Source organism: Tiliqua scincoides, chromosome 5 (assembly GCF_035046505.1).
Source record: "Tiliqua scincoides isolate rTilSci1 chromosome 5, rTilSci1.hap2, whole genome shotgun sequence".
Classification (NCBI taxonomy): Eukaryota; Metazoa; Chordata; class Lepidosauria; order Squamata; family Scincidae; genus Tiliqua; species Tiliqua scincoides.
In genome coordinates this window covers 126,794,742-126,820,441 of record NC_089825.1, presented here as the reverse complement: position 1 = coordinate 126,820,441, position 25,700 = coordinate 126,794,742, and the positions used below count along the sequence as shown (strand labels likewise).

General features: G+C 50.4%; 1 protein-coding gene across 2 annotated transcripts; it reads left to right on the top strand.

Annotated features, from left to right (window-relative positions):
* KCNAB3 (potassium voltage-gated channel subfamily A regulatory beta subunit 3) lies at positions 1–25,700 on the top strand. Of its 2 annotated transcripts, XM_066627679.1 has the most exons (15): positions 1–273; positions 5,896–5,939; positions 6,217–6,254; positions 7,961–8,040; positions 8,507–8,551; positions 8,688–8,732; positions 9,434–9,477; positions 10,757–10,843; positions 11,341–11,376; positions 16,127–16,212; positions 16,310–16,430; positions 17,634–17,728; positions 18,663–18,783; positions 19,872–19,960; positions 21,932–25,700. In XM_066627679.1, exons 1-15 carry the CDS (start codon positions 38–40, stop codon positions 22,019–22,021), a joined length of 1,257 nt encoding a protein of 418 aa, XP_066483776.1. In that variant the 5' UTR covers positions 1–37; the 3' UTR covers positions 22,022–25,700. The 2 variants fall into 2 exon arrangements, with proteins under 2 accessions (XP_066483776.1, XP_066483777.1); XM_066627680.1 differs by lacking the exon at positions 11,341–11,376.

The following is a 25,700-nucleotide window of genomic DNA, read 5'->3' as shown; positions in this document are numbered from 1 at the left end:
TGCATCCCGTCTCCCGTCTCCGGCACGCGGCGCGGCCATGCAGGTGTCCATCGCCTGCACCGAGCAGAACCTGCGGAGCCGCAGCAGCGATGACCGGCTCTGCGGCGGCGGCGGCGGCGGGGGGGCGCGCGGGGGCCAGGGCAACGGCGGCTACGCGCCCCCCGGCAAGGGCGCCCGGCTGGTGGCGGGGCCGCGGGCGCCCGGACAGGCCCTGCCGCACATCGCCTTCCTGCTGCGCGAGTCCACCGGCCGCGCCACCGGCATGAACTACAGGTGGGGCGCGCGGGGGGCGCCATCCGGGGGGGAGGCTGGGGGCGCCTGCACCTCCTGGGGCCCGGGTCGTGGGCGCCTCCAGCCTGGCCCTGGCACCGGGGCTCGCTTCGGGCTTCCGGCTGCAGCGCCCCGGGACCGAAGGCTCTGCCACGGGAAGGGCAGCTGCGCCTGGTGGATCGTCTGGGGAGCAGCCCACGGTCGCAGCCATTTTCAGCCGCTGTGCCGTGGCACACTGGTGTGCCGCGGGAGTTTCGGGGGGAGAGGTCATTGGCTAGTAGATGCGAGCCCCTCCTGGCCTGGTCAGTGGTCCAAAAACGGGTGGCGTGCCTTGACCATTTGAGAGACTTGTCAGTGTGCCATGAGATGGAAAAGGCTGAAAATTGCTGCCTTAGGCTGAAGGCAGCGGGAGGATGGCAGCCAGCGGAGGGTGATGCGTAAGCAAGAAGCCAGGACCCCCGAGAGCTCTGGGGCAGGTGTGGGGCCTGCTGGTGGTGGCTGGGATGGGAGCCAGCAGGACTCCAGAGTCCTGCTCCCCAGCGCACTCCAGTAAGAGTGTTGCTGGAGCTGGCTGGCCTCCAACCTGCCTGGCAGATGCCATAATTGCCGCTCTGCGTCTCTCTCTAGGCTCAGGTTCCCCTGGGCCCTGGCCAGGCTGCTCTCGGAGCACAACAGATTAAAAGCAGAGATGGTGCACTCAACAGGGGATCATACTGGACTCTCCAAGGGGGCTGTGTGCGAGGAGGAGTGGGGGGGCAGCCTGGGACAGTGGGGGAGGCAGGCTCTGGGCAGCTCAGTGGTACAGGTGAAGGGCAAGCGGGCGGAGAGCCTGTGGCCAGGATTGGTGGGGCAACGCTTCTGTTTCAGGGCACAAAGTGTCTTCTGATCTCATTGATCTTAAAAGATGTAGATGAAAATATGATTCATTATTTATTATTCTTGTTCAATATTTATATCCTCCTTTCTGTCTAAAGAGGTTGCCTGAGGCAGTCTGCAATATATTAAAACGTAAGACACAAACACCAGTAAACGCAGAGAGAGTCGGACATCCTAAGAGTGATAAGACCCCAAGAGTTCCCAGCCAGCTGTTTCCACCACTCCCCACATTGTAGACAGAGCTTCTGAGCTTGCAGCTGAGAGTGGTTTCATTGCTGCCAGTGGCAGGGGCTGGGCTTGGAACCTGTACTCAGCAGTGCTCCTGAGCAAGCACAGAGTGCTTCTTTGAACATAAGAACATAAGAACAGCCCCGCTGGATCAGGCCAGAGGCCCATCTAGTCCAGCTTCCTGTATCTCACAGCTGCCCACCAAATGCCCCAGGGAGCACACCAGATAACAAGAGACCTCATCCTGGTGCCCTCCCTTGCATCTGGCATTCTGACATAGCCCATTTCTAAAATCAGGAGGTTGCGCATACACATCATGGTTTGTACCCCGTAATGGATTTTTCCTCCAGAAACTTGTCCAATCCCCTTTTAAAGGCGTCTAGGCTAGATGCCAGCACCACATCCTGCGGCAAGGAGTTCCACAGACCGACCACACACTGAGTAAAGAAATATTTCCTTTTGTCTGTCCTAAACCAATCCTAAAAGGGGGGGGCTAACTATCACCACACTTAAAAACTGAAAACTAAAAATAAGAACTAAAACTCAACCTAAAAAGCAAGAACTAAGAACTAAAACCAGGCTGAAAGCTCTAAAAAACTGAAAACCAAAACTACACTTGAAGCAAAAATAATTTAGGATTAAAACTGAAAACTAAGCATCAAATAAAAACTAGAACCAAAAAGACTGGAACGAGAAGCTCAAAACCCAAACCTGAAACCTGAGGTTTCACCCACAGCTCTGGTGAGCTTCCTCAGAGGCCACAGTTTCCTCAAGGCGCCTTCTCTCTGTTGAGCTGCTGCACAACAGTCATGCCCTCCTGCTTCATGTGTGCTGGAAGGGGGTGTCCCAGGCAGAGTGTGCCATTTCTGGCACCTATTCTGGCACCTCCATTTTAGGTGTTGATGAAATCAGACGGAGTGGAGGGGATTGCACCCCAGAAACATTTCCCTTTGGAATACCTCTGCCAGTGAGTTCTGTTCAGCCTGGGGACTGACTGTGATTATAATGGGGAAAGCGTGGGAAGAGGCTTCCCTCCCAGTCCAAAAGTCTTGGGTTTTTTTTACCTCCTCCCTCTTTGAAGTATGGCTGGACCTGCTGCTTGATATGTGCTGCAGCTGCAGCTCTGCACCCAAAACCAAGGCACGTGCGCATCAGCAATGTAACCTCTGCCCAGCACCTTCTGCTCCTATTCACTGACATGCAGGAGGGCACTATCCTGCCAGGAAGGTCTCCTGTCCAAGTCACACTGAACAGGAGCAACCTTCACATAAGCCTGCTTCCTTATGAGGAAAGGCTATGGCATTTGGGCCTCTTCAGCCTAGAAAAGAGACGCCTGAGGGGGGACATGATTGAGACATACAAAATTATGCAGGGGGTGGACAGAGAGATGCTCTTTACACTCTCACATAACACCAGAACCAGGGGACATCCACTAAAATTGAGTGTTGGGAGACTTAGGACTGACAAAAGAAAATATTTCTTTAGTCAGTGTGTGGTTGGTCTGTGGAACTCCTTGCCACGGGATGTGGTGACGGCGTCTGGCCTGGACGTCTTTAAAAGGGGATTGGACAAGTTTTTGGAGGAAAAATCCATTACGGATTACAAGCCATGATGTGCATGTGCAACCTCCTCATTTTAGAAATGGGCTATGTCAGAATGCCAGATGCAAGGGAGGGCACCAGGATGCATGTCTCTTGTTATCTGGTGTGCTCCCTGGGGCATTTGGTGGGCCGCTGTGAGATACAGGAAGCTGAACTAGATGGGCCTATGGCCTGATCCAGTGGGGCTGTTCTTATGTTCACCTCAGTAGGGCTTGCATAGGAGGCTTTCCCAGAGGGACTAAACTGGCCTCCTCTCTTGGTGCTCCTGCAGCCTCCTGCCTGCTCCCTGTTCAGACCGTGTGCACTAACCAGAGGGCTCAGTGAATCAGTGGCATAGCCAGAGGAGGTGCAAAGCACTGAGTTTTGCAGGGAGTCTCCGCCTCGGAGCCATTCTGGGTGGTGGGAGCAAAACAGAGGCGTAATCCTCCATTTTGCTCCCACTGCCAGGAATGGCTCTGAAGGGGGAGAGGAGCTGCTTGCACTCTGCAGTGAGGCTGCCTGGAAAAGTTAGTGCTTTACACCCCCTCTAACTATGCCACTGCAGTGAATCATTCTGTGGTGATCCTATGAAACTTCCCTTCTCCTGAGTAAGACCACAGTGGGCTCCTCTAGCACAGTTCTGGCCATATTGATGGGCAGCAGCTCTCGGGGGGCTTCTTCTCCCAGGACTGCCCAGAGGTGCTACCAAGTCCTGAATTGGGGCCTTCTGTGACCAGAGCCCTTTGGGGAGGGCTGTCTCCCTTTGTAGTCTTTTGATGCAGCACTGATTAGGGGAGGGGGATCACTCTTCTCTAGACTCAGTTTGAGGGGACATACTGAGTGGAGGAAGTTGTTCTGGTCCACTGGAGCAAGATTAGAATCTGGGGGGATGGGGGATTGTGTTTCTGGCCCCTCTCCCACCACGGCTGGTTATCCACATATCCCTTATGGTTTAATTATGAGGCCAGGTCATGATCTGTATCAGTGGAGCAGCTGGTGTGTAGGGGACTGTGACGCTTTTCTCTGGCATGAGAAAAAGAGAGGAGAATGGGGTGGGCACAGTCAGCCACCACCTCTTTTGCTCTCTCAGGAACACACACACACACATGCACACAAGTCAACATCTTGAATTGCTCTGCACCTTTAATAGCAATCCAAGAAAGGTAGCTTTTCCAGGCACGGGGAGACAGTGATGCAGAAAGCTTCATTGGCTTATTTTCTGTGTGCTGATTGCACAGGAGCAGAGCCACGTAAAAAAGTTGGCAACACACACACACACACACTCACACAGGGTTATGTATACTTATATATGCAGATTTACATCTTCTAGGACTAAGCACCTTCCTTCTGAAGAGGTCAGTTTTGGGCATACAAGGAAGTGTTGGGCTCTATACCATGTTCCAGGACCTGCTTGCACTTGGAGGTTTTGTGCTCAAGCCTGAGGGGAAGGGGGGTTATACTGTATTAGAACAGGGCCTCTAACAAGCCTGTGACCAATTCGAGCACAGCAGGTGAGGAGCCTTTGTACAGTCACCTGTGCTCCACCCCAGAAGCAGCCACATCTCAGTGGCAGCTGCAGAAATATCCAAATCCTGACCTCCTTCTCTCCGCTCCCCTTTCTCTCGGAAGCTCTGTCCCCCCTCCTCACTCCCCCTGACCTCAGTCGCAGAAGCTCCCAGCCGTCAGCAGCAGTGACCCCATTTCAAAGCCCCAAGCAAAGCCTCCCATCTCTTGTCTATTTTTATCACCAGTTATCGCTCACAGCAGCGGCTGCGCTCGCTAATGAAGCTGCGAGAGGCGCACTTGGCGGACAGCAGCGCGGTGCTAATGAACACGAGGGGGGAAAGTGAGGCAGGAGGAGAAAGTCAGGCACCTCCAAGGCACTCCTGAAGCTTGAGAACAGCGTCCACGAGAGGACACGGGGCTGGGGTTCCTGCGTCCTCTCGACTCAGTCTGAAGCTCATGCTTCACATGAAGCTCATGCAGGCATACGGAACCAGCCAAAAGGCATTGTTTCTCCCTACGTCTTTTACATTAGTTATTCCAGAGCAACGGATGCAGATGTGTGTCCATGTTATAGTGGCTAAAAGGTTGATGGTTCTCTCTTCCCAGCACTCGCATTTGTCCAGAGCACACCAATCAGTGGCAGGGACTGTGAATCAAAGAGATGCATTTTGGATTGTAGGGAATAAGGTAGGTAGTGATTCAAGCATCCTCTGGCAAGGACTGCTTCGAGTGGCATAGCTGGAGGGGGTGCAAAGCACTCAGTTTGCAGGGAGCTTCAGTGTGGTGTGCAAGGGGACCTTCCCCTTCAGAGCCATTCTAAGCAGGAGGAGCAAAACCGAGGTGTATGCCTCCGTTCCCCCTCCCTGCCTGGAACGTCTCCAAGGGTGAGGAGCCTCTTGCACGCTGCAGTGAGGCTCCCTGCAAAACTTAGTGCTTTGCACCCCCTCTAGCTACGCCTCTGCCTGCCTCAAGTCCTTGAAGAAGCGCAGCACTGTTTGGATGGCATATATCTCCTAGGTAGGGTATTACTCTAAGCTCAGGCCACAAAGCTCTGGATTCAAATCCCCTCTTCAGCCCTGAAGCTTGCTGGGTTACCTTGAGACTACTCTGTCTCTTTCTCACAAGATTTGTGAGAGGATGAAATGGGGTGTGGAGGAGAAGGCAGATGTGTCCTTAGCTTGCCAGAGGAAGAATGAAATTAAACATAAGTGTGATATAAAATGGAAAAAAATGTTCCTCCTGTGAAATGTTGGATACGCTGCCCTTGTGGCATCATCTGTTTGATGTGGACTGTAAGGCCTTTGGGGCAGAGCCTGCATCAATCCCTCCCTGAGGCTAAACCCTGCATTGGTTACGTGAAACTGTAGATGGAGGTGTTGTTGGATGCTGAGGGACTCCAGTCTGCCAGAGCTTGAAGCTTGCTTTCTCCCCACAGGAACCTGGGCAAATCAGGGCTCCGTGTCTCCTGCCTTGGCCTTGGTAAGTTCCCCAGAGAATACAGAGAGGGGGGCTGGCAGTGCAAGTGTGTGTGGCCTTTTGGCTGTACTGTGCAAAGGGGGATAGTTTGAGCATGCTCAGAGGTGCTTTTTACTGCCAGCCCATAAGGGCATGCACCTGTCTGATGCCGTCTGCAGTCCTTCAGACTCTGCTCTGTCCCTCTGCATGAGGGACCCTCGCACTGGAATTCGGGGACTGTACGAGGCGCAGTCTGGTTGCAAGCTATGGCTCCATCTCATGGTTTTGTTTCTCCCTGCAGGTACATGGGTGACTTTTGGGTCCCAGATTTCAGATGAGGTAAGTATTGGCCATCGTCCACCTGCTTGCCCATCCACTTCTGTCCCCACACAGGGCTTGTCTATATGTCACAGAGTTTAAACCACTAAGACTGCCGCTTTGTTGGTTGGCACATCTGACTCGGAAGGGGGAAACCTGAGTTCAGCCATGGGCCATTTTCTCTGCACCCAGTCTACCTCTCAGGGTTGTTGTGAGGAAGTGTGGCGCAAAAACACAATGCACGTTCTCTGCCACCACCTTGCCCAACCCCAGATGCTGGATGCCTGTTGGAAGTCTGCAGGGCCCCTACCCGAAGAGTGACAATTCCCAGGTGGCTTGAGAGAGTGGCACAGTCAGTGAAACCCCTTTAAAACTGCAGGGGGCATAGGCAGACCTATGGTTGCTGTCATATGTGACACTGAGATGTATTTTTGAGGTGTTCCTTATGTGGAAAGAGCCCCAGCTAAAAGGAGGAACACGTGCACTGCTTGGTATGCAGAAGGTCTTGCTCGATCCCTGGCAGCATCTCTGAGCAGGTCTGGGAAAGGCTCTTCCACACCTGCAGCATAGACAATGCTAAACGAGGCAGGCTGGAGCCTGGTTCAGTGGAAGGCAGCAAATGCAGGTGGATGGAAGAGAAATCAGTGGGCAGAGGCCACGCCTCACATGATATGTCAACGCAAGGAAAGCCCATTGCAGCCTCACCACGGGGTGATGCTGTGATTGAGTTCCAGTGTTGGGCAGGGGTGAGCAGCAGCTGCCCTCTGCTGAGTCAGACCCTGGGCTATCTAGCTCTGCAGGGTTCCAGGCAGGAATTGTTCTCTGCCCTGCCTAGAGGTGCTGCCAGGATCTGCGCCTGGGACCTTCTGGCTGCAAAGCGGGGGCTTGAGCAGGCACTGAGAAATGTTCCTTTCCCCTGAGTGGAACAGCCCAGCTTTCAGTCCAGGGCTTGCTTGCCAGCTTCACCCAGCAAGGATGAGGAGCCTTTGGGTCTTGTTTACTGATCCCTGCAATGATCCACTCTCTGCTCATTCGAACACCCAGAAGGTGGTGGTTTGGGAAACCAGAAAAATGTTGCCACCCTACAAAGTGTCATCAAAGACCTGCATCAGCATCCTGAGCCTCTCTAGTACCTGAGCTGGCATGTGAGTCCTGGGGGGGGGGCTTTCTCATTTTCTCCGTCTCCCAAGTGGGCCAGCGCCATTGGCAGCTGCCCACTGCCTGGTGCCTCACGCTTCTTGTGCCTGCATTTGCTTACATGCGCACTAGAGGGAGGATCCACCCGTTCCGCTACTGGGGACTCTCTGGGGAGGTAGCCAAGCCCTGACGGATGATACGGCTGGCAACCCTCACCAATAAAATGTTAACATGGTGCCCGTCTCCAAAAGCAAACGTGGAGACACAATGAGCACCAAAATGTGCCAGGGACAGGAAGTAAGAACTATCCCTGGTGTAACAAGTGGAAAGGCAAGATGAAATGGGAGGTAGGGATTAGCCAGCTGGTTCTCTCTCCTGCGCCTCTAAGAGCAGCCCAACAGGCAGCAATTCAGCTGCTTATCATTCATTTCCATGTCAAGGAAGGCTTCTCTTGCTTCATTGCTGCATGTCCAGTGACTATGAAAGGCACAGGAGCGGGGCCAGTGCAGAAGCTGGCAACCCCACTGGAAGTGGTTTTGCCACCATCTCCACTGGCTGATGCATCTCTCTCTCTCTCCCTGTTCCTCTAGATGGCAGAGAATGTGCTCACGATTGCTTATGACAATGGGATCAACCTCTTTGACACGGCTGAGGTCTATGCCTCTGGCAAGTATGTCCATCCGCCAAACCTTTGACTTGCTTCTGAGGAATGGGTAGCAAACCCAAGGGCCCCACCCAAAACGACTGCTGCCACCCTTTCTGTGCCCCTAATAGTTCTTTGCAGCTCTCAAGGGGGTGCTCTCCCTCCACCCCTTCTTGCTTGGCAGGCAAGGAGAAGGTGGAGTGACCCTGCCTCACTTGTGCAGTGAGGAGTGAGGCAAGTGAGGAGACCCAGCTCGCCCTGCTGCTGCTCCCAGCTGCTCCACAGCATCCATATTGCTGGCGACAGAGGTGGGAGGTGGGACATCTCTTGTGGGTCTGCCGCTGCCTTAAAGTGGCTGCTTCAGCCAAGGCGGCCCCCTAAGAGTCCTGCCTTTTTCTTGCTCTTGGGCACAGTGATGTTTGATTGACACTGGGATTCCTCACTGGTGAGTCTGTCCTGTTTCTTATTCTTTTGACTTGTTTTCATTCTCCAGAGCAGAAAAAACTTTGGGAAATATTCTGAGGAGCAAAGGATGGAGGTAAACACCCTTAGCCCTCTCCCCTTCCTCTCACTGTTGGGTGACCTTCCTCTCCCTCTTCTCCTGCCCCGTCCCACCAAGGGACGTCTCACACTCCTCACACTCCGTCTCACACTCCTCTCCTTTGCTCCCTCAGGCGCTCGAGCTACGTTGTCACCACAAAGATCTACTGGGGAGGCCAGTAAGTACTTGGGGGATCCTGAACGGGCAGGGAGGTAAGGAGGGGAGACTGCTGAGTGCAGGGCAGGGGGATAGGGGTGTCTGATGTTGCCTTGTTCCAGGATGGGAGCATTGATTGCTTATGTTTGGAGTGCATTTTAGGAAGAGGGTTGAGGAGATGCCCAAGTTCCAGCATTTGCATTTAATCCAAGCTGTGTGGACCTTGCCACAATAAGGTGGTGGCAAGGGACATGTCCTTTGTGTGTGAATAGGGACACTCTTGTCTTTCATTATGGTATGTGGTGGGCTGCAGCCTGGACCTTGTATGTCACGAGTTTCCCTGAACCGGCAGTAGATTCTGTACAGGCAGTTCATAACACAAGGCAGAATTGGTCTCTAGAACCCGCTGGTACAAGAGGTGCAGAGATTTAGGCAAACGAAGAGGAGACGTCTGTCAGTGGCTAGTGGCCTCTAAGGGCAGAGGCCTCCAACTCTCTCCAGATGAGGGCTGGCTGTGGCTGTGGGCTTGTTTGGCAGAAGGGGCCTCCGATGGCTCAGTCTTCTTCTTGGGTGCACTGACTGCCCCAGATCCAGCTGGCATCAGTGGAGAAGGTGAATGGTGAAAAACCACAATTCCTAGTCACGAAAGCAGGGAAGGGGCTCCATGGGGTGGGGTGGGCCAAGCCTTCAACTCCCTCCACCCCATTTCTTTTCTCTTCAAAGGGCTGAAACAGAAAGAGGATTGTCTCGGAAACACATAATTGAGGGTAAGATGGAATGTGGCAGGAACTGGAGATTTGGGGAGATAGGCAGGTTGCATGAAGGATGGTTGCATAGCCCAGGCAGGGCTAGATTGGCATCCTGAGGTGTGGGCAGATTGGGTGATTATCAGCGGGGTGGCATAAGGAGGGCGGTATTGAGGATTGGGGAATACGCCAGCAGCAAGGGTAGGGGTTCAGCAATTTATAAAGAGAAATTTTCCTCCATAAGAAATATGGCAAACGGGTCAGTGGAACCATCTACACACCCATGCCTTTCACTTGACTTAAAAGAGGGAAATTTTCTTCCACTAGATATCACGGAATAAGGTAGGTAAAGGGACTGTATGTAGAGTGGCATGCCATCCTGAGCATGCACAGGTTGCCCCTGCAAGAAGCATCCTGGCCTATCTCTGAATTGACAGAGTTGTGCCAGGCAGCAAAATGGAGGCGGTGAAGAGTTATTGGGGGACCCCGTGCCCATTTGCTACCTCCTTCAGCTTGTTGCCTCCATGGAGTCTAGTTTGGCTCCCTCTTCCCACTATAGCATGCAGAGGAGGATGGGGTGAGCTGAGCTCAGCTTCCTATGGCCAGTGGAGGGGATAATGGAAGCCAGGAGCTCCCTCTGTGGCTGTTATAGGAAACAGTAAGTGAAGCAGGGAGGGATTAGGGGGCTTGCCTCTTTCCCTGGGGTCCAGCACCACCCGTTCTGCTAATGGGCACAGGGACACCCTCATCTTGCAGCATTCCTTCTGCTGGCCATTAGAGGAGTGCTGCTGGATGCCAAGGGAGAGAGAGGAGCCCTCCACAGTGTCCACTGCCACTACAACCTCCTCCTCCAATGGCTGAGCACCCCTTCCACAGCCATTACAGGAAGCCTCCAGCAGCACTGGATGCTGAGGAAGAGAAGTGAAGTGGGGGGGGGGGTTTGGGGGGGTGACTCTCCCAATTATTTGAACTAATGACAACAACAACATCAAAATTGATAATACCATAATGTAAAGTGATGTCCCTTTAAGAGTTTGGTGGACCAAGGAGATATGTGGGAGGCGCTATAGCAGTAAAGGACACCAATAAGGAACTTTTAGGTCTGGTTCCACAGAAAATGTGCAGCCTTAAACCGTATAATGGGGAGACTTATAAAGAGGAAAGTGGGCAAACTTGAAGATTGGAGAGGAAATGGTTGGGGACTTCTGCAGTGCAGTGGGCTGTCTCTAAGCAGTTCCAGGGCTGTGTCTAATGAGGCTGGGGTCTTGGGCTGATGCTTTCCTTCCCCTGACCTTTGTAGGGCTGAAGGGTTCATTGCAGAGACTTCAGCTGGAGTACGTGGACATTGTCTTTGCAAACCGGATGGATGCCAATAGCCCTATGGAAGGTCAGTTAACCCCCCCTTCCCGGTGCTGCAGGGGGTTAAGGGCAAGGCACAGTTGCCTCTGCAACCTCTGTCTGGGGGAAAGCAAGCCCTGCCCCTTTTAGCAAGCAACCGGTGACCTTTGGCCACCTGCATACAAGATAGAAAGGTCTTTCAAAACCCCTCTCAGAATTCAGGGGCTGCTACCCCAGGACACACACATTGTGGCAGGAAGGCCTCAAAATACCTGTCACTTTTGCTCTCTCTGATGCATGTGCCACTCTTATTTAGACACAGCAGTTTGATTCTAGCGTTGGCCTTCACAACAACCCTTTGAGGATGGCCACCTCCAATGCCCTGTTTTCAGGAGTAATATTGAGGCTGAGTGTGTGACTTGCCCAAGGCTTGACTGAGAGCCTGTAACAGACCACCCCAGACCTTAAGTCCAGTTCTCTTGTACTGGGCTTTCTCCCAAAGTTTGACCTTGACTCATCAGTTCTCTCCTTTCCCCCCACCCGCAGAATGTGACCCGAACTTCCGATTGCTCTTGCTGGAAGGTACTGCAGACTTCCCTCCTCTCAACCTCTCTCCTCTTTGCTTCCTCCACCTGCAGATCCCATGCCTGAGAGACCTGAGCCCCATACCTCTTGAGCCCTGAACAGGCAGGCAAGACTTAGGGAGAATACGTGCACCCCCTCGTGTAGGCACTCCCATACTCACATGAGAGATACGTTCACTCACACATGCAGTCATACATACATTAGGATTTTCATTCAGTTAAATAACTTTTGGCTACAGTCCTGTGCACATTCATTTGGAAGCTGCATTGACTACCATGGGACTTACTTTTGAGGACACATGTTTAGCCTTGTGCTGTTAACCAATTATAGGACTGATTGCATTTGACTGAAACAATGGCTCTGAAGCAAGAATCCTACATTCCTTGTTTTCCAAGGCTGCCTGCCTGTGTTGCACGCAGCAGGCATTCCTTCCCCTGAGCCAGAGAAGGGGGAGGCCTTTTCCAAGGGGGGGGCTTCCCACCTGTAGCCTTGTTGCTTTTATTTGTAATATTTTAATACACCCTTCCTAAAAACTCAAAGTGGTGGGTAATAAAGACAAGTTAATATACATCTGTTAGCCCTAACACAGTCCTGGAACGTGCTGGAATCCCTAGCATGTATGCACTGCTGAAACAGAGACGCCTGCGTTGGCTCGGTCATGTCGTGAGAATGGATGATGGGCAGATCCCAGAGGATCTCCTCTATGGAGAACTCGTGCAAGGAAAGCGCCCTACAGGTAGACCACAGCTGCAATACAAGGACATCTGCAAGAGGGATCTGAAGGCCTTAGGAGTGGATCTCAACAGGTGGGAAACCCTGGCCTCTGAGCGGCCCGCTTGGAGGCAGGCTGTGCAGCATGGCCTTTCCCAGTTTGAAGAGACACTTGGCCGACAGTCTGAGGCAAAGAGGCAAAGAAGGAAGGCCCATAGCCATGGGGACAGACCAGGGACACACTACACTTGCTCCCAGTGTGGAAGGGATTGTCACTCCCGAATTGGCCTTTTCAGCCACACTAGACGCTGTGCCAGAACCACCTTTCAGAGCGCGATACCATAGTCTTTCGAGACTGAAGGTCGCCAATACAAAGCCCTAATTCTAAATGCAGCGAACTTCCAAGTGCTGAGGTCCTGGAAGTGGCTGCACAGAGCTCGACTTAGGAGGCAAAGCCTCCCACCCCATTTGCTGTGCATGAGACAGAGAGCGGCAGAACCGCCTGTCCAGGCTCACGAAGTCCCTGTGCTGCTGCCACCGCTGGCACTTCCTGAGTAAAAGTACTAGTTGGCTGGCAACAGGCTGCAGACAGTGGGCTGGATGAGTTTGCGGGCCAGATCTGGCCCACGAGCTGTAGGTTGCCGACTCCTGGCCTAATGGCACCACTGCTCCTTGCAGCCTCCCGAAGGCTTATAAAAAAGGCATTTCACCTTGTCTGGACCACCATGAGCAAGGGGCTGTTTGGATCCCCTGAGGGAGAGCTTAGCACCGGTGAGGTAACCACCAGGAAAGCCCAGTCTCTGGTTCCCACCAGGCAGACCTCTGTTGGTAGCTGGTTCAGGGCCTCAGTAGACAATTGCAAGGGCCAGGCAGATTGGGCCAGGATTCAAAGCCCCATTGGGGTGCCTGGGATCAAGCTGTTGAGGCCAAGACCAGCATTGTGAACTGAGCCCGGAAACGAACTGGACAGTGGCGTTGATGCAAAACAGATGTCACTGGCTTGTCTCCCCTCCCAGTAATCTGGCAGTGGCATTTTGTGCCAGTTTGAAGCTTCCCACCAGCCCCACGTAAACCACGCTACAATAGCCCGATCTGGATGCAGTTATTGCGTGGCCAGCTGTGGCAAAGTCCTACTGCTCCAGGTAGGGCCTCAGCTGATGAATCAGTTGAAGTTGGCAGAAGGCACTTCTGCCAACCATCACCACCTGCGCACCGAGGGTGGTCTTGGTCCTAGGAGCACCCACAAACTCTGCAGTTGCTCTTTCACTCTCCCTTTTCCTGCCCTGGGGCGCCCTGCAGGCACTTGCGCAGGGCTCCCCGCACACAGGGACGGCTGCTGCATGGACTGGTGAGTGCAACCCAGTCCCTGCAGCCCCCTGAGTGACGTGATCCTGGGGATCGCGTCGCTGCCTTCGCCTTGCCCCTGCTGCCTCCCCCTCACCCCTGCCAAGACTTACTGCGGGTTTCAAACTCCCGGAGAGTTTGAAAACCGCAGCCATAAGCCAAGGGCCATGGTCCCAAGCACCACTTTCTGGGACCAACCTTGAGATGAGGGCCTCACTAGCCAATAAGGCTACTAAGAACATAAGAACAGCCCCACTGGATCAGGCCATAGGCCCATCTAGTCCGGCTTCCTGCATCTCACAGCGGCCCATAAAGCTGGAGTCACCAGAAAGTGATTTTTTTAAAAACCAATTAATTGGGACAAACTTTTTTGCTTAATTTGGTGAATCGGTTAAGGGACTCAGGGCTGTAAACCGTTTGCACGGGAGAGGAAAGGAAGGACAAGGTGCAAGAGAGGGGTTCTCTTTGGGAGAACCAAGGGCTGCTAGGTGTGCGTTTTCTGGAGGTGCAGTAGAGGGGCACTGATCTGAATCTCAGCTTCCTTCCCAAGGCAAACAAATACCGCCGGGGATGGTATTCAGGGTGGTGGTTTGATAGGAGAAGGCTAAATCCCCTTCCCCTTGTGTCACAGTCCTGATCATAAACTCCCCCCCCCCCACGCACACACACACACACTATTTAAGTTACAAAAACAATGAAAATGCAGTGAGGGTGCCTAGTTCAGCATGTTGTATGGCTGTGAGGAAGAATCAGAGGGAGAAGGTTGGGGTCTGTTGCAAGGTGACTGGAGAGGCAGTTCCCGCCCCCCCCCCCCCAAAAAAAGAGAGAAAGAGTTCAGGTTGGCCTGTTGAAGAGGTATGCTGAGCCCTCCAAACCCAGTGCTCCTCCTTGCACCCTATAGTGTCCTCCCTTCTGAAATGGCATCACCAGAGCCTTCTAACCCTGCCAGTACAGCCCTCCTCTTATATTACTGAGGGCCAAACTAGATGAGATGTTTGAGCACATTTCTTTCTCCAACTTGATTCTTTTAAAATAACAGTTTTAAGAGGGGTGATAGCCCTGACTTGTATTGTAAGGGGAAGGGGGGGATAATCCTTCCCTTCTGTGCCATTTTCCCAAGAAAATCCCACCCCTTCCCAAAGCTATTACTTACCCTAGGAAGGGAAAATATGTAGACGTAAATAGAAGTCAGGGGTGGGGATAGCATGGGAGAGTCAACCATTGCCCAACCCCCACACCATGGTCCTGTCTTCCCCCCACATATGATATTTAAAGAGAGAGAGAGAGAGAGAGAGAGATGGAAGGTGCAATACTGCATTTTCCTCGTCTAGTTTGGTCCTGACTTAGCCCCCGAAAGGGGGGGAACCTTTCATTACTTTCCCAGACCTATAGAGATCCCACTGTAGACCCTGCAATTGGGAAGGCTATATAAAAAATATAGTTGAGTTGTTTTTGCATGTTTTCGTGCCCTGCTTTATTAAAAGGTGTGTGGTTGTGCTTGTGTTTGTTAAGTGTTGCCAACTGACCAGAATGCACCTGCCTGGCATGTTCTGTGCCTTTAACAGTAGCTTCACATACAGAAATTGGACAGTGAAGCTTTTCACAGTATGGAGATGAGTATTACCAGCTGCTAATATTTGGAGATCAAGCTGCAGTTAAAGGCACAGGAGCAGGGGCTGGTGATAATGTTGGTAGCTATTGTGTATGTGGTGTTTATTGTAACTGCAAAAGCTCTTGTGCTTGCATTTGTGTGTTACCTAGTGATGTGTACACCTGCAGCTGAACTTGGGTTGCAGTTTAGAGGAGATGAAGGAAGAAGGCAAAATGACTTTCATAAAAACCCTGATTCTCCATCTATTTCCTTTTAATTAAATTGTCTAAAAATTCCACATGCGCTGCCTCCGACGCATTCTCGGCATCACCTGGCAGGACAAAGTTCCTAACAACACAGTCCTGGAACGTGCTGGAATCCCTAGCATGTATACACTGCTGAAACAGAGACGCCTGCGTTGGCTCGGTCATGTCGTGAGAATGGATGATGGCCGGATCCCAAAGAATCTCCTCTATGGAGAACTCGTGCAAGGAAAGCGCCCTACAGGTAGACCACAGCTGCGATACAAGGACATCTGCAAGAGGGATCTGAAGGCCTTAGGAGTGGACCTCAACAGGTGGGAAACCCTGGCCTCTGAGCGGCCCGCTTGGAGGCAGGCTGTGCAACATGGCCTTTCCCAGTTTGAAGAGACACTTGGCCAACAGACTGAGGCTAAGAGGCAAAGAAGGAAGGCCCATAGCCAGGGAGACAGACCAGGGACAGACTGCACTTGCTCCCGGTGTGGAAGGGATTGTCACTCCCGGATTGGCCTTTTCAGCCGCACTAGACGCTGTGCCAGAACCACCTTTCAGAGCGCGATACCAGAGTCTTTCGAGACTGAAGGTTGCCAATATAAAAAGATAAATAATATGTCTGAGGCAGTGGTATATTTTCTTTTAAAAAAAGAGAAGGACCTAGCTAGCAGGTTTTATTGTGAAAATGTGCTGAGAAAGTACACAGCTGTTATGCACTCAAGCAACGATTTTAGAGTTAACAGCAAAGATGGCCTTGGAGAGCTGTATTTCATAAAACAAGGGTAAAGTTCCGAGGAGGAAGGGTTGCAAACTGCTCCTTTTCCCACCTTCCCTTTCTCATCCTCAGAGATTGTCCGAGCCATGACTTATGTGATCAACCAGGGAATGGCCATGTACTGGGGCACCTCTCGCTGGAGTGCCATGGAAATCATGGTAAATTGAGGATTGGGGTTGGGTTGGATGGGACTGTTTACTCAGGGCAGAGTCCTGACATAGGATTCCTGACTCTTGCCTCCCTCTCCCAAACTAGGAGGCATACTCAGTGGCCCGGCAGTTCAACCTCATCCCCCCTGTCTGTGAGCAGGCTGAATACCACATGTTCCAGCGAGAGAAGGTGGAGACTCAGCTTCCAGAGTTGTACCACAAGATTGGTATGAAGAGGGATTGGAGAAGGGGCCCTGGGAGTCCCAGAAGAGATGGGGGAGTGACCTTTGGGGGCGGGGGGGGGCACCAAAACACCATATACAGCTCGGTTTAGACATCTGAGAACTATTGATTTGTTTATTCACTTCAATTTATCGCTGACTCCAGGGTTGGCCCAAGACCTCCTTGCGCCTGAGGTGGCATGCCATATGTTGCCCCCTGATCTGGTGAGGAGCCCACTTCTGCTCCTCCAGGGTTCTAGCCCACTCCTCTCATAAGAACATAAGAAGAGCCCTGCTGGATCAAGCCCAAGGCCCATCTAGTCCAGCTTCCTGTATCTCACAGTGGCCTATCAAATGCCCCAGGGAGGACACAAGACAACAGACACAACCTGCATCCCGGTGCCCTCTCCTGCATCTGGCAATCAGAGGCAGCCTGCCTCTAAAACCAAGAGCTTGCATATACCTACTATGACTTGTAACCCATAATGAACTTTTCCTCCAGAAATTTGTCCAATCCCCTCTTAAAAGCATCCAGGCAAGATGCCATCACCACATCCTGTGGCAAGGAGTTCCACAGACCAACCACACACTGAGTAAAGAAATATTTTCTTCTGTCTGTCCTAACTGTCCTAACAGTCAACTTTCGTGCATGTCCCCTGGTTCTGGTGTTATGCGAGAGGGAAAAGAGCGCCTCTCTATCCACTCTGTCCATCCCCTGCATGATTTTGTATGTCTCAATCATCAGACGCCTCAGGGTCTTCTCTTCTCAGCACCTCTGCTCTGTCCCCTTCCAATCCAGGGAGGAGGAGAATCTATGGCGTACAAGCATCAAAGAATAAGAGTTTGAATAATATTAAAACTAATATTAAAAATGCCATGCTGAAAAAAGTCTGCAGCAGCAAAACCATTTTAAACAGCAGAAAGAAAATCACACACCAAACGTCTTTGGCATAGGACGTGTTTCAGAACCCATCTCAAAATGCATCTGAAAATGCAGGAAGAGAGAAGTGGGGAGGGAGTCCCAACCCTGGCACTCGCCAATCAGGAGGCCAGTCAGGGTGGATCAAAGGAAGAAAGTTGGGCAGTGGCAGGTGTATAAAGGCGAAACGGAGGCACAGACTGCGAGTTAGGATGTCTTGAGGGTCGTGTATTCTCCGCATTACAATGTTTTTTTCTTATTGCCAGTCTCTGACTTGTTTGTCCTATTAGGGGTGGGAGCCATAACCTGGTCCCCACTGGCCTGTGGACTCATTACCGGAAAATACGAGGAACGGGTTCCCGAGAACTGCCGTGCCACGATGAAGGTAAGGGTTCCCCTCACTTTCATCAATGATCTCCAGTGTCATGGTGAAGTAGAACAGACACATCCCTTCTATGAACAGAGACCCACATGTACAGCCTCCTTCCGGGAGGGGGGGTTACTGTATTTTTGCATCTTTCCCCCAAAATGCCCCCTTGAAACGTTTCACTGACTCCCAGTGGTGATCTGTGAATCACGCCTTCATCTGGGTGAAGCCCAGACTCTTGCCATGAATTGTCACCATGGGACTTTAGGAAGGCTGCTTCCTCCCAACCTCAGCTCTTCCCTTGCTGTAATATCGCATCGATGATGATTCTTACTCGCTGTATAGAGTTATTGCAAGGACATCATGAGGATACATGTCCTGTGTGAGCTTAGAAACCACTACACAAATACTTAGTCAAGAAAGAGTTGCTGGTACCCAACTTACAGCACAATCCTATGCATGTCCTGGGGATTGCGTCACTGCCTCCTTCCCCTCCCCTGCAAGGACTTACTGCAGTTTCCAAACTTCCAGAGAGTTTGAAAACCACGGGTGTATAGGATTGCAGCCTTAGAAGTCCTGTCCTAGAAGACTTTATCCTAGCAGTCTCACGAAGATGGTTGGCTGTTTGTTGTGCTTTTACTTGGAGGGCTTTCTGCACATGCTTGGAGGTCCCTTTTCCCTGCTACTACTTCACATGCTCCAAACTGGAAATCAGTTATGGGTTTCAGATTAAGCTGTTAATCCCCTAAGAAATCCAGCTTCTCCCTTTTACATCCCAACAAAAATATTTTGTTCACCTATGTCTCTGTCCCCTTTTTATTTCCCCCTCCCAAAAACTGCTGAGTCCTTAACTGACTCTCAGATACACTCCTAAGAGGTATTAGTAGTTCACTGCTCCTTAATGCCAAAGGTCTCTCCCATACCATGTTGCTTTCTCTTGTTCCCACCCCAGGGATACCAGTGGCTGAAAGAGAAACTGCAGAGCGAAGATGGAAAGAAACAGCAGGCAAAAGTGAAAGAGCTCCACCCCATTGCAGAGCGCCTGGGATGCACAGTGGCACAGCTAGCCATTGGTGAGGGGCAGTAGATGTGGCACATGGGGGCAGTCTAGTAAGAGCAGGCCAGAAGCAGTCACATCTTGGGACTTTGTTGTATAAATAGCAGATCTCGCCTTGGATGCAAGCAATCAATATCATAGAAGCAGTGCTCGAGGGAGCCCTGCTATTTAGGCTTGAATGTGAGTTCCAAAACCATTGACTGGACTTGAATAAATGTATGTTAAAGATCTGGCTGTGTTTTATTGCTAGAGAGCTGGTTTGGACAATACTTTTAGCATCTGACCAGCCACATGATAACTGGCATGTCCCAGTCCCTCCTTTTCCATCTGGTGAGTGTGGGATACTTCCCTTCTCCTGGTGTGTACAATATCCTATCCCCCTTCCCAGGCAACATCCACCAACATGGATCCACTTGAATGTGCGCCAGTGAATTAGCAGGCTTAGGTCCAAAAGATCAATTGCTGTGGCTTTCTCCTGGGCAAGGGGACAAATGTTCCCTTACCTCGAGAAGACCTCCAGACTGCTCTGTTCCCCACAGGATGCAGCACAAGCTGTGCTGGCGGTGCTGTGTCAGCATGGGGGGGATGTTCCATGGGATTGGGCTGTCAAACTCCGACAGCCAGGGCAGAATTTTGGATGTGCAAGAAGGGCTACCTGTTTAAATGCTTCTGGAGATGTTTTGGCAGGTGGGTCGGGATGAGGTGGTAACTGCTGGCATAGTTCCACAACTGATTTGTGGCAGTTTGGGAGGTATTTGTCTGTTGTATGAGATACCTTCAACCATTTCTGGATATTCCATTTCTCTGCTTGGGGCACAGTTGCACCATGATTGATGGTACTGACTTGGGGCAAAAGGCAGGATTTGGCCTAGAAAGTCTTTGACTCCCTTTCAACTCTTATTTCATAAATATAACCCCATTTCTTTGCCATTGGTTTTCCAGTAAAGGGTGGATGAGTTTCTCTGCTTAGATATTCAACTCTTCCTTTCTGCCTTGAATTAAAATTAATTTTGTTTAGGGCCACAAATTTCTGTTGTGAATTCCACTAGATGACGATTAGAAATAACTTTTGTTTCTCACACAATCTCTTTTCCCTCACCCCAGCCTGGTGTCTCCGTTCAGAGGGTGTCAGTTCAGTTCTTCTCGGGGTCTCCAGTGCCGAACAGCTCATTGAGAACTTGGGATCCATTCAGGTGAGGCAGGGGGCTGCAAGCTGTAGCGCAAAGTGGACAAACCTTTTGGGTGTCTTGTTATGCATATTTATGTAATGTGACATTGCCTGCTGATGAGGGTATAGAGCAGGGGTGCTCACACTTTTTTGGCTTGAGAGCTACTTTGAAACCCAGCAAGGCCTGGAGATCTACCAGAGTTTTTTTACAATGTTCGCGCCATCATAACATTTAACATTTATGTGTACAATGTATGTTGGTGTACCTTGCATAACCACATGAGCCAATATTGCACAACACAACATAATTAACTATAAACATTTTTTGTAATTACTTGAGTTTACTTTGATGACTTGCACTGAAGTGAATCAGCCAAGGATGCATAGACTGGACAGTAGCTGCTGACAGCCAGCCTCAAGCACACTTCCAAATGTTCATCAGTCATGGTGGAATGGTACTTGGACTTAATGATCTTCATCTAGGAAAAGGCTGACTCACATAAATAAGTGGAGCCCTTCCTGCCTCAGGTGCTCTTATATCCCTGAGGGCCCTATTGCCTTCAAGTGGCTGCAGCTGTGCAGCACACTCTGCTGGATGCCCAGGCCTTACCCTTAAAGGGGCCACTGCTGACACCACATCTACCTCCTCACCAGATCTTCCTCAATTCCAATACAAGGGGGGGGGGGAGCAGATCTCTATACAGACCAGTGCAAAAACAGGGGAAAGGTGTGGGGGAGGGAAGATCTCTATATAGACATCACAGCAAGACCAGTGCAAAACCCCTTGCACACAGAACCAACAGATGGAAGTTGGGGGGGGCAGATCTCCATGCAAAAACAGGGGAAAGGTAAGTCAGCCCCAGTAGAGTTAATGGGGCTCACTCCCAGGGATGTGTGGTCGGGAGAGAAGCCTGCCAGCGGCTCCTCTCCAGGTCTACTCACAAGTCAGCCCCAGTAGAGTTAACGGGGCTCACTCCCAGGGATGCGTGGACAGGAGCTCACTCCCAGGGAGCCTCACTCCCAGGGATGCGTCATTCCCAGGGAGCATTACTCCCAGGGCGGGGCTCACTCCCAGGGATGCGTGGACGGGAGAGAAGCCTGCAATCGACTCATTTTGCCTCGCGATCAACCAGTGGATCGCGATCGATGTATTGAGCACCCCTGGTATAGAGGGTTTAGAATGGTGGAATGACAGCTTGGAAAACCAGTGGCTGAAGGGAGAAAAGGATACAGGTGGGGGAGAGAATTTGGGTCAAGAATGGACATGATTTCTTCCAGTGAATGTATTAAAAAAACTTATCAACACTGTAAGTGAAATAGATGTTAAGGTTTAAATATACCTGCAGTGGGCCCTCCTTATCCTGGGCTTGGCATCCACAGATTTGAATATCCATGGATGCTGGAGTGCTCGAGGACCTCCTGGATGTGGCTGGAAAGCACTTCTGGTTTGGGCTGGCAACGTCTGGTTGCATCCAGAGGTTTTGAGGTGCAGGGAGGCCGCATGCAACCTCCCCGTGCCTCAGAAGGCCTACCAGATGCGACTGGAAGACATTTCTGGCTTGCTAGTGCAAATCAAATGTGCCTTCTAGTCGCATCCGAGAGGCTTCTGTCAGGCTACGAGTGACCTCCGGAGGGCCAGACATGACCCCCAAGTAATAATGGCGGCTTGACACAGGCCACCCACAATTTCATTATCCACAGAATTTGTTATCCTTGGGGGGGGGGGGTCCGGGAAGGATCTCCCTGCAATTGTTGACAATTTACTGTTTTCTTAGAAAACACATCAAATGAGGGGATTGTTTGAATCTCTTTGAGAAATGAATTCCAAGGCTGTAGAGATAACACTGAAAAAGCCCTTGTCTACTGGTACTTACTTATGCAATATATAGTGGGATGTATGTGGTCCAGTGAAAGAGAAGAAAGACCTCCTAATTTTCTTCTGACTGACATGAATCATTTAAATTAATTTCACTCCCTTCTCCTTTTCTCTTCACAGGTTCTAACCCAATTGACATCTCAAGTTGTCCAAGAAATTGATGCACTTCTGGGTAATAAACCCAATACAAAAAAAGAGTCCCGGGCGTAGGGACACATTGGCGCCCGGGACTGTGCACGTTGTTGTCCCAAAGGACTGCAAATCCTTCCACTCCTCTGTGGGGTTCCATCCCTACCTACCCACCCCCCACATGCTCTCCCACCAGCTGCTGCCTCTTAATAGTGTGGGGTGGTCAAAGAGGAGTTGCTTTGCGCATGAACCAAATATCCGTATACTTCCATGGCGGATGAAGCAGGGTGGGGGTGGGGAATTACCCAGCCCCATGGCAGCTGCTTTGATTACAAATCCAATATATGGCATGAGCAACTGAGCTATGGGAATGGCAGGTGAGAGGCACCTTCTCCTGCTACAGCCAGAATGACTGTTCGCTTTGCCTCTCTTCCATATCAATATGCCTGTTTTTTAAAGGGGCAGGCACTCTATTACAAGGGAAGGGGGGTCATCAGATGATAAGCACACAATCTGTGTATGATAACAATCATCCATGATCTTTAGCCTTGCGCTTCATTGAGGTAGTTCCATGTTGAGTTATTACACATATTTCTTGATTTCTCCTGAACATTTTTGGTTTTTTCTTTTCATTTGCTGGTTTTATGATAGTTTTAGGTACCAGAGGAGCCATCGAATACAATCTACAGCACAATCCTGTACGTGTTTACTCAGAAGTAAGTCCCATTGTGTTCAGTGAGGCTTGCTCTCAGGAAAGTGTGCATAGGATCTCAGCCCTAGTGTACACTTGCACAGCTCCTGTTCAATTCAGTGGGGCTTACACAGGAGTCAACCCACTAGACTCTGCCTCACGTAAATGAGCAGAAGGGGTGGTATTTTACATTTTCTCAAGCACACAAACATCTGAGGCTAGCCTCATACAAAGACCTTGAAAAATAATTGGGGAAGAAGCAGAGATGCTCTCAGTGTTTCTGCTTGTGGGAAGTTGGACAAAGGATGGAGCTGTCAGCCCTGCTCTTGCTGCACCCCATCTTTTCTAGGGCTCTTCTGGACTTGAATATCCACTTTCTTTCTCAGTCCCTCTTCCCACTCCCTGCCCCTCCCAATGTCAACACAATCTTCCCCCTCCCGTACCTCAATTTTTAAGTGTTTATCTCTCATGGGGAAAAAGAACAGTCTCTAGGCAAAATTCTGAACTAGGCAAATTCACGTGTTGATTCTTTTGCCTAATTTGTTTGTTACAGATCTTCGGGGTTTATTTGCCAAAATCTGTAGGGTGCTTTGCTGGCACCACTTTTTCCCTTTGTGTGGGAGGGTCCAGTTTTTATGTCTGGACTGTGCCCTCCATTTTGGGACAAGGAGCTTTCCTAGTGGCAGTCAAAGGCAAACATCATCACCACCCCCAGACCCACCTTGTCTCAGGCAAAGAGGCCACAATTTGAGCCCCTCATAGCTTAGAGTGTGGGATTCTTTGCAATTATCTTGTCCTCCTCCTGCGATTCCCAAAATATATTTGCCTCGTATTGCATCCACTTTTCCTTACCAGCAGGCCCCTAATGTCTCCTGTTAGTTTTGGCAGGAATTTGCAGGTGGTTGAGGGAGAAATCTTTTTACCTCCTGCCCCCTCCTCCATTTCCCTCTGTGGTTGCTTCCACTGTTAGTTTCCTTCTCAGATGCCACCACTGGCGCTATGATGATGGAGCAAACTTCTCCTTCCTGCCACCCTGGCTCCAGCTGGCATCTATGTTTTTCATTGTGTTTTGAAAACATGTCCATCTTCCTCTAGGGAAAGAGCCATCTCTTCTTAAAGCAATAATCCTAATAAGGCGCCCTCAGGGTCAAGGGTCACCTTGGGGCAATGGGGAGACAGGAAGGTTAGTCGCAAGTCCCCAGACCCCACATGTTGGTGCCCGCTGTCCCTTTTGCACAACTCATTGCTTTGGAGCTGCTGCGCTTCCAGGGTAGGCCACAATTGTGTCTGCCTCTTGCACTGGCCGCAAATATATGATGCTGTATTTTCTCTGTTGAAAATTATGCTGCTGCAAGGTTTATTCTAGAGTAGCACTTCTGTTATTTTCAGCGGTCTCTGCAGGTGGTGATATGAATTTGGGAAATGCAGGGGTGGGACTCTGCCAGTCAGAAGTGGGGGACACAAGCAGAGCTAAGAGCAGCTTTTGATTTCCCCAATAGACACCCCCATTTAAATTTAAATGCAAACAAGCCTCTCTCAAACTAGAGTCATGACTTCAGAGCTCCTTGTAATCAGAAAACATTTTGAATAATCTCTGTAAATGACTAAGGGAGTCACTGGAGTGTTTTCCCTGCATTCAGACAGAACTAGTTTTCCCCATGATCTCCTGCTCAGTGGTTTTTGTCAACAGAATGGTCAAGTCAGAGATCAGCATGGCAAGTTAGGCTGGAGTATAAAAAAGGGAAAAGAGAAGGTGGCATCCAGAATACACGTTAAAGCCACTACTTTGAAGTACACTTCAAAGCCAGCCCCCCAACTTGGAAGCTGCTATATTGTAGCTTCTGTATTGGTGCAAAACATATGTTGATCCTGAAAGTCCTCTCTTTGATACTTTGTTACTATAAATGGTTAGCATACCTAGAACTAAGTGATTGGTGTCTATAGGTGTGCACTCCCCTCCCCATACCTTAACTACTATCAGGTCAAAATGCAAAACAGCCAGTCAGGGTGGGCAGCCTTTTTTCTGGTGCCCTAACCACTTTAGAGGTTTGTTACCCGCAGACTTTGAATAGGTACAGTTCACAAGCACAGATACACAATTATGCTGAAATCTGCTCCCGTGGAATTTCTGATAGGCACAGGGTCCAAGCCTGGAAAAGCAAAGCGGTGCAGCACCAATACTGCTTTTGTAAAGCCAGGGATCCAGCTATAACTTTTGAACAAACTACTTGAATTTGTTCCCTACTCAATGTGTCCTGTGCCTTCAGGATAATGTTTCCAAATAATATCCAAAAATAACTTTCAGAGGGGTTGCCATGTCAGTTTCTTGCTGCAAAAGGAACACAGAATCCTGTAGCACTTTCAGGACTGACCATTTATTTCAACAGAAGTTCTTGTGGGCTATGTTATGAAGCAGACATCAGGCCATGGAAGCTGATGCCAAAACACGAGTTTGTTTTTAAGGTGCTAACAGACACTTTGTCATTTAGACAGAAAAGATGAAGGAAGGAGGGCTGAATATGTTCAGTTAGAAAAAATATATATATTTAACCACCACCCCCCACCTCAAATAGAGTTTATGAAAAGAACTCCTTTATTCTAGCAAGAGGCATTTGTAAGCCAATTTGTAAGCTGAACTGCTGGGTTTGTCAAGTCTGTTGTCCCCAAATCTGAATAGGCTAACAAAGATTTCTCTCAGCCTATCAACATTTAGCTGCCTGTCATTGTGCTGAGGTTCTTTTAGATCAGCAACTGGACAGAGAAAGAAAAAAGTCGAACCAGCAGGGCTGGCTGGCTTATAGGTCAGGAGGAGGAGAGCTTATTCCAAAGGAGAACAGGCCCCTCTAGTGCACAGGGATGGTATTGCAGGCCTGTGCTTAAGTATTCCACACCCTGCCACCAACTCTTTCTCTCCTCTTCAAAGATCACCCCTGCAGAGACCACAGGGGGGAGAAATGCTTGATATATAGAGAGAGAAAATCAGTACTTGCTTTTAAAGTATTTTTTTTTCTTTTTTTCTTTTGAAAAGATGTTTGAAATGTTGAAATAAACCATATACAGAGCAACAGA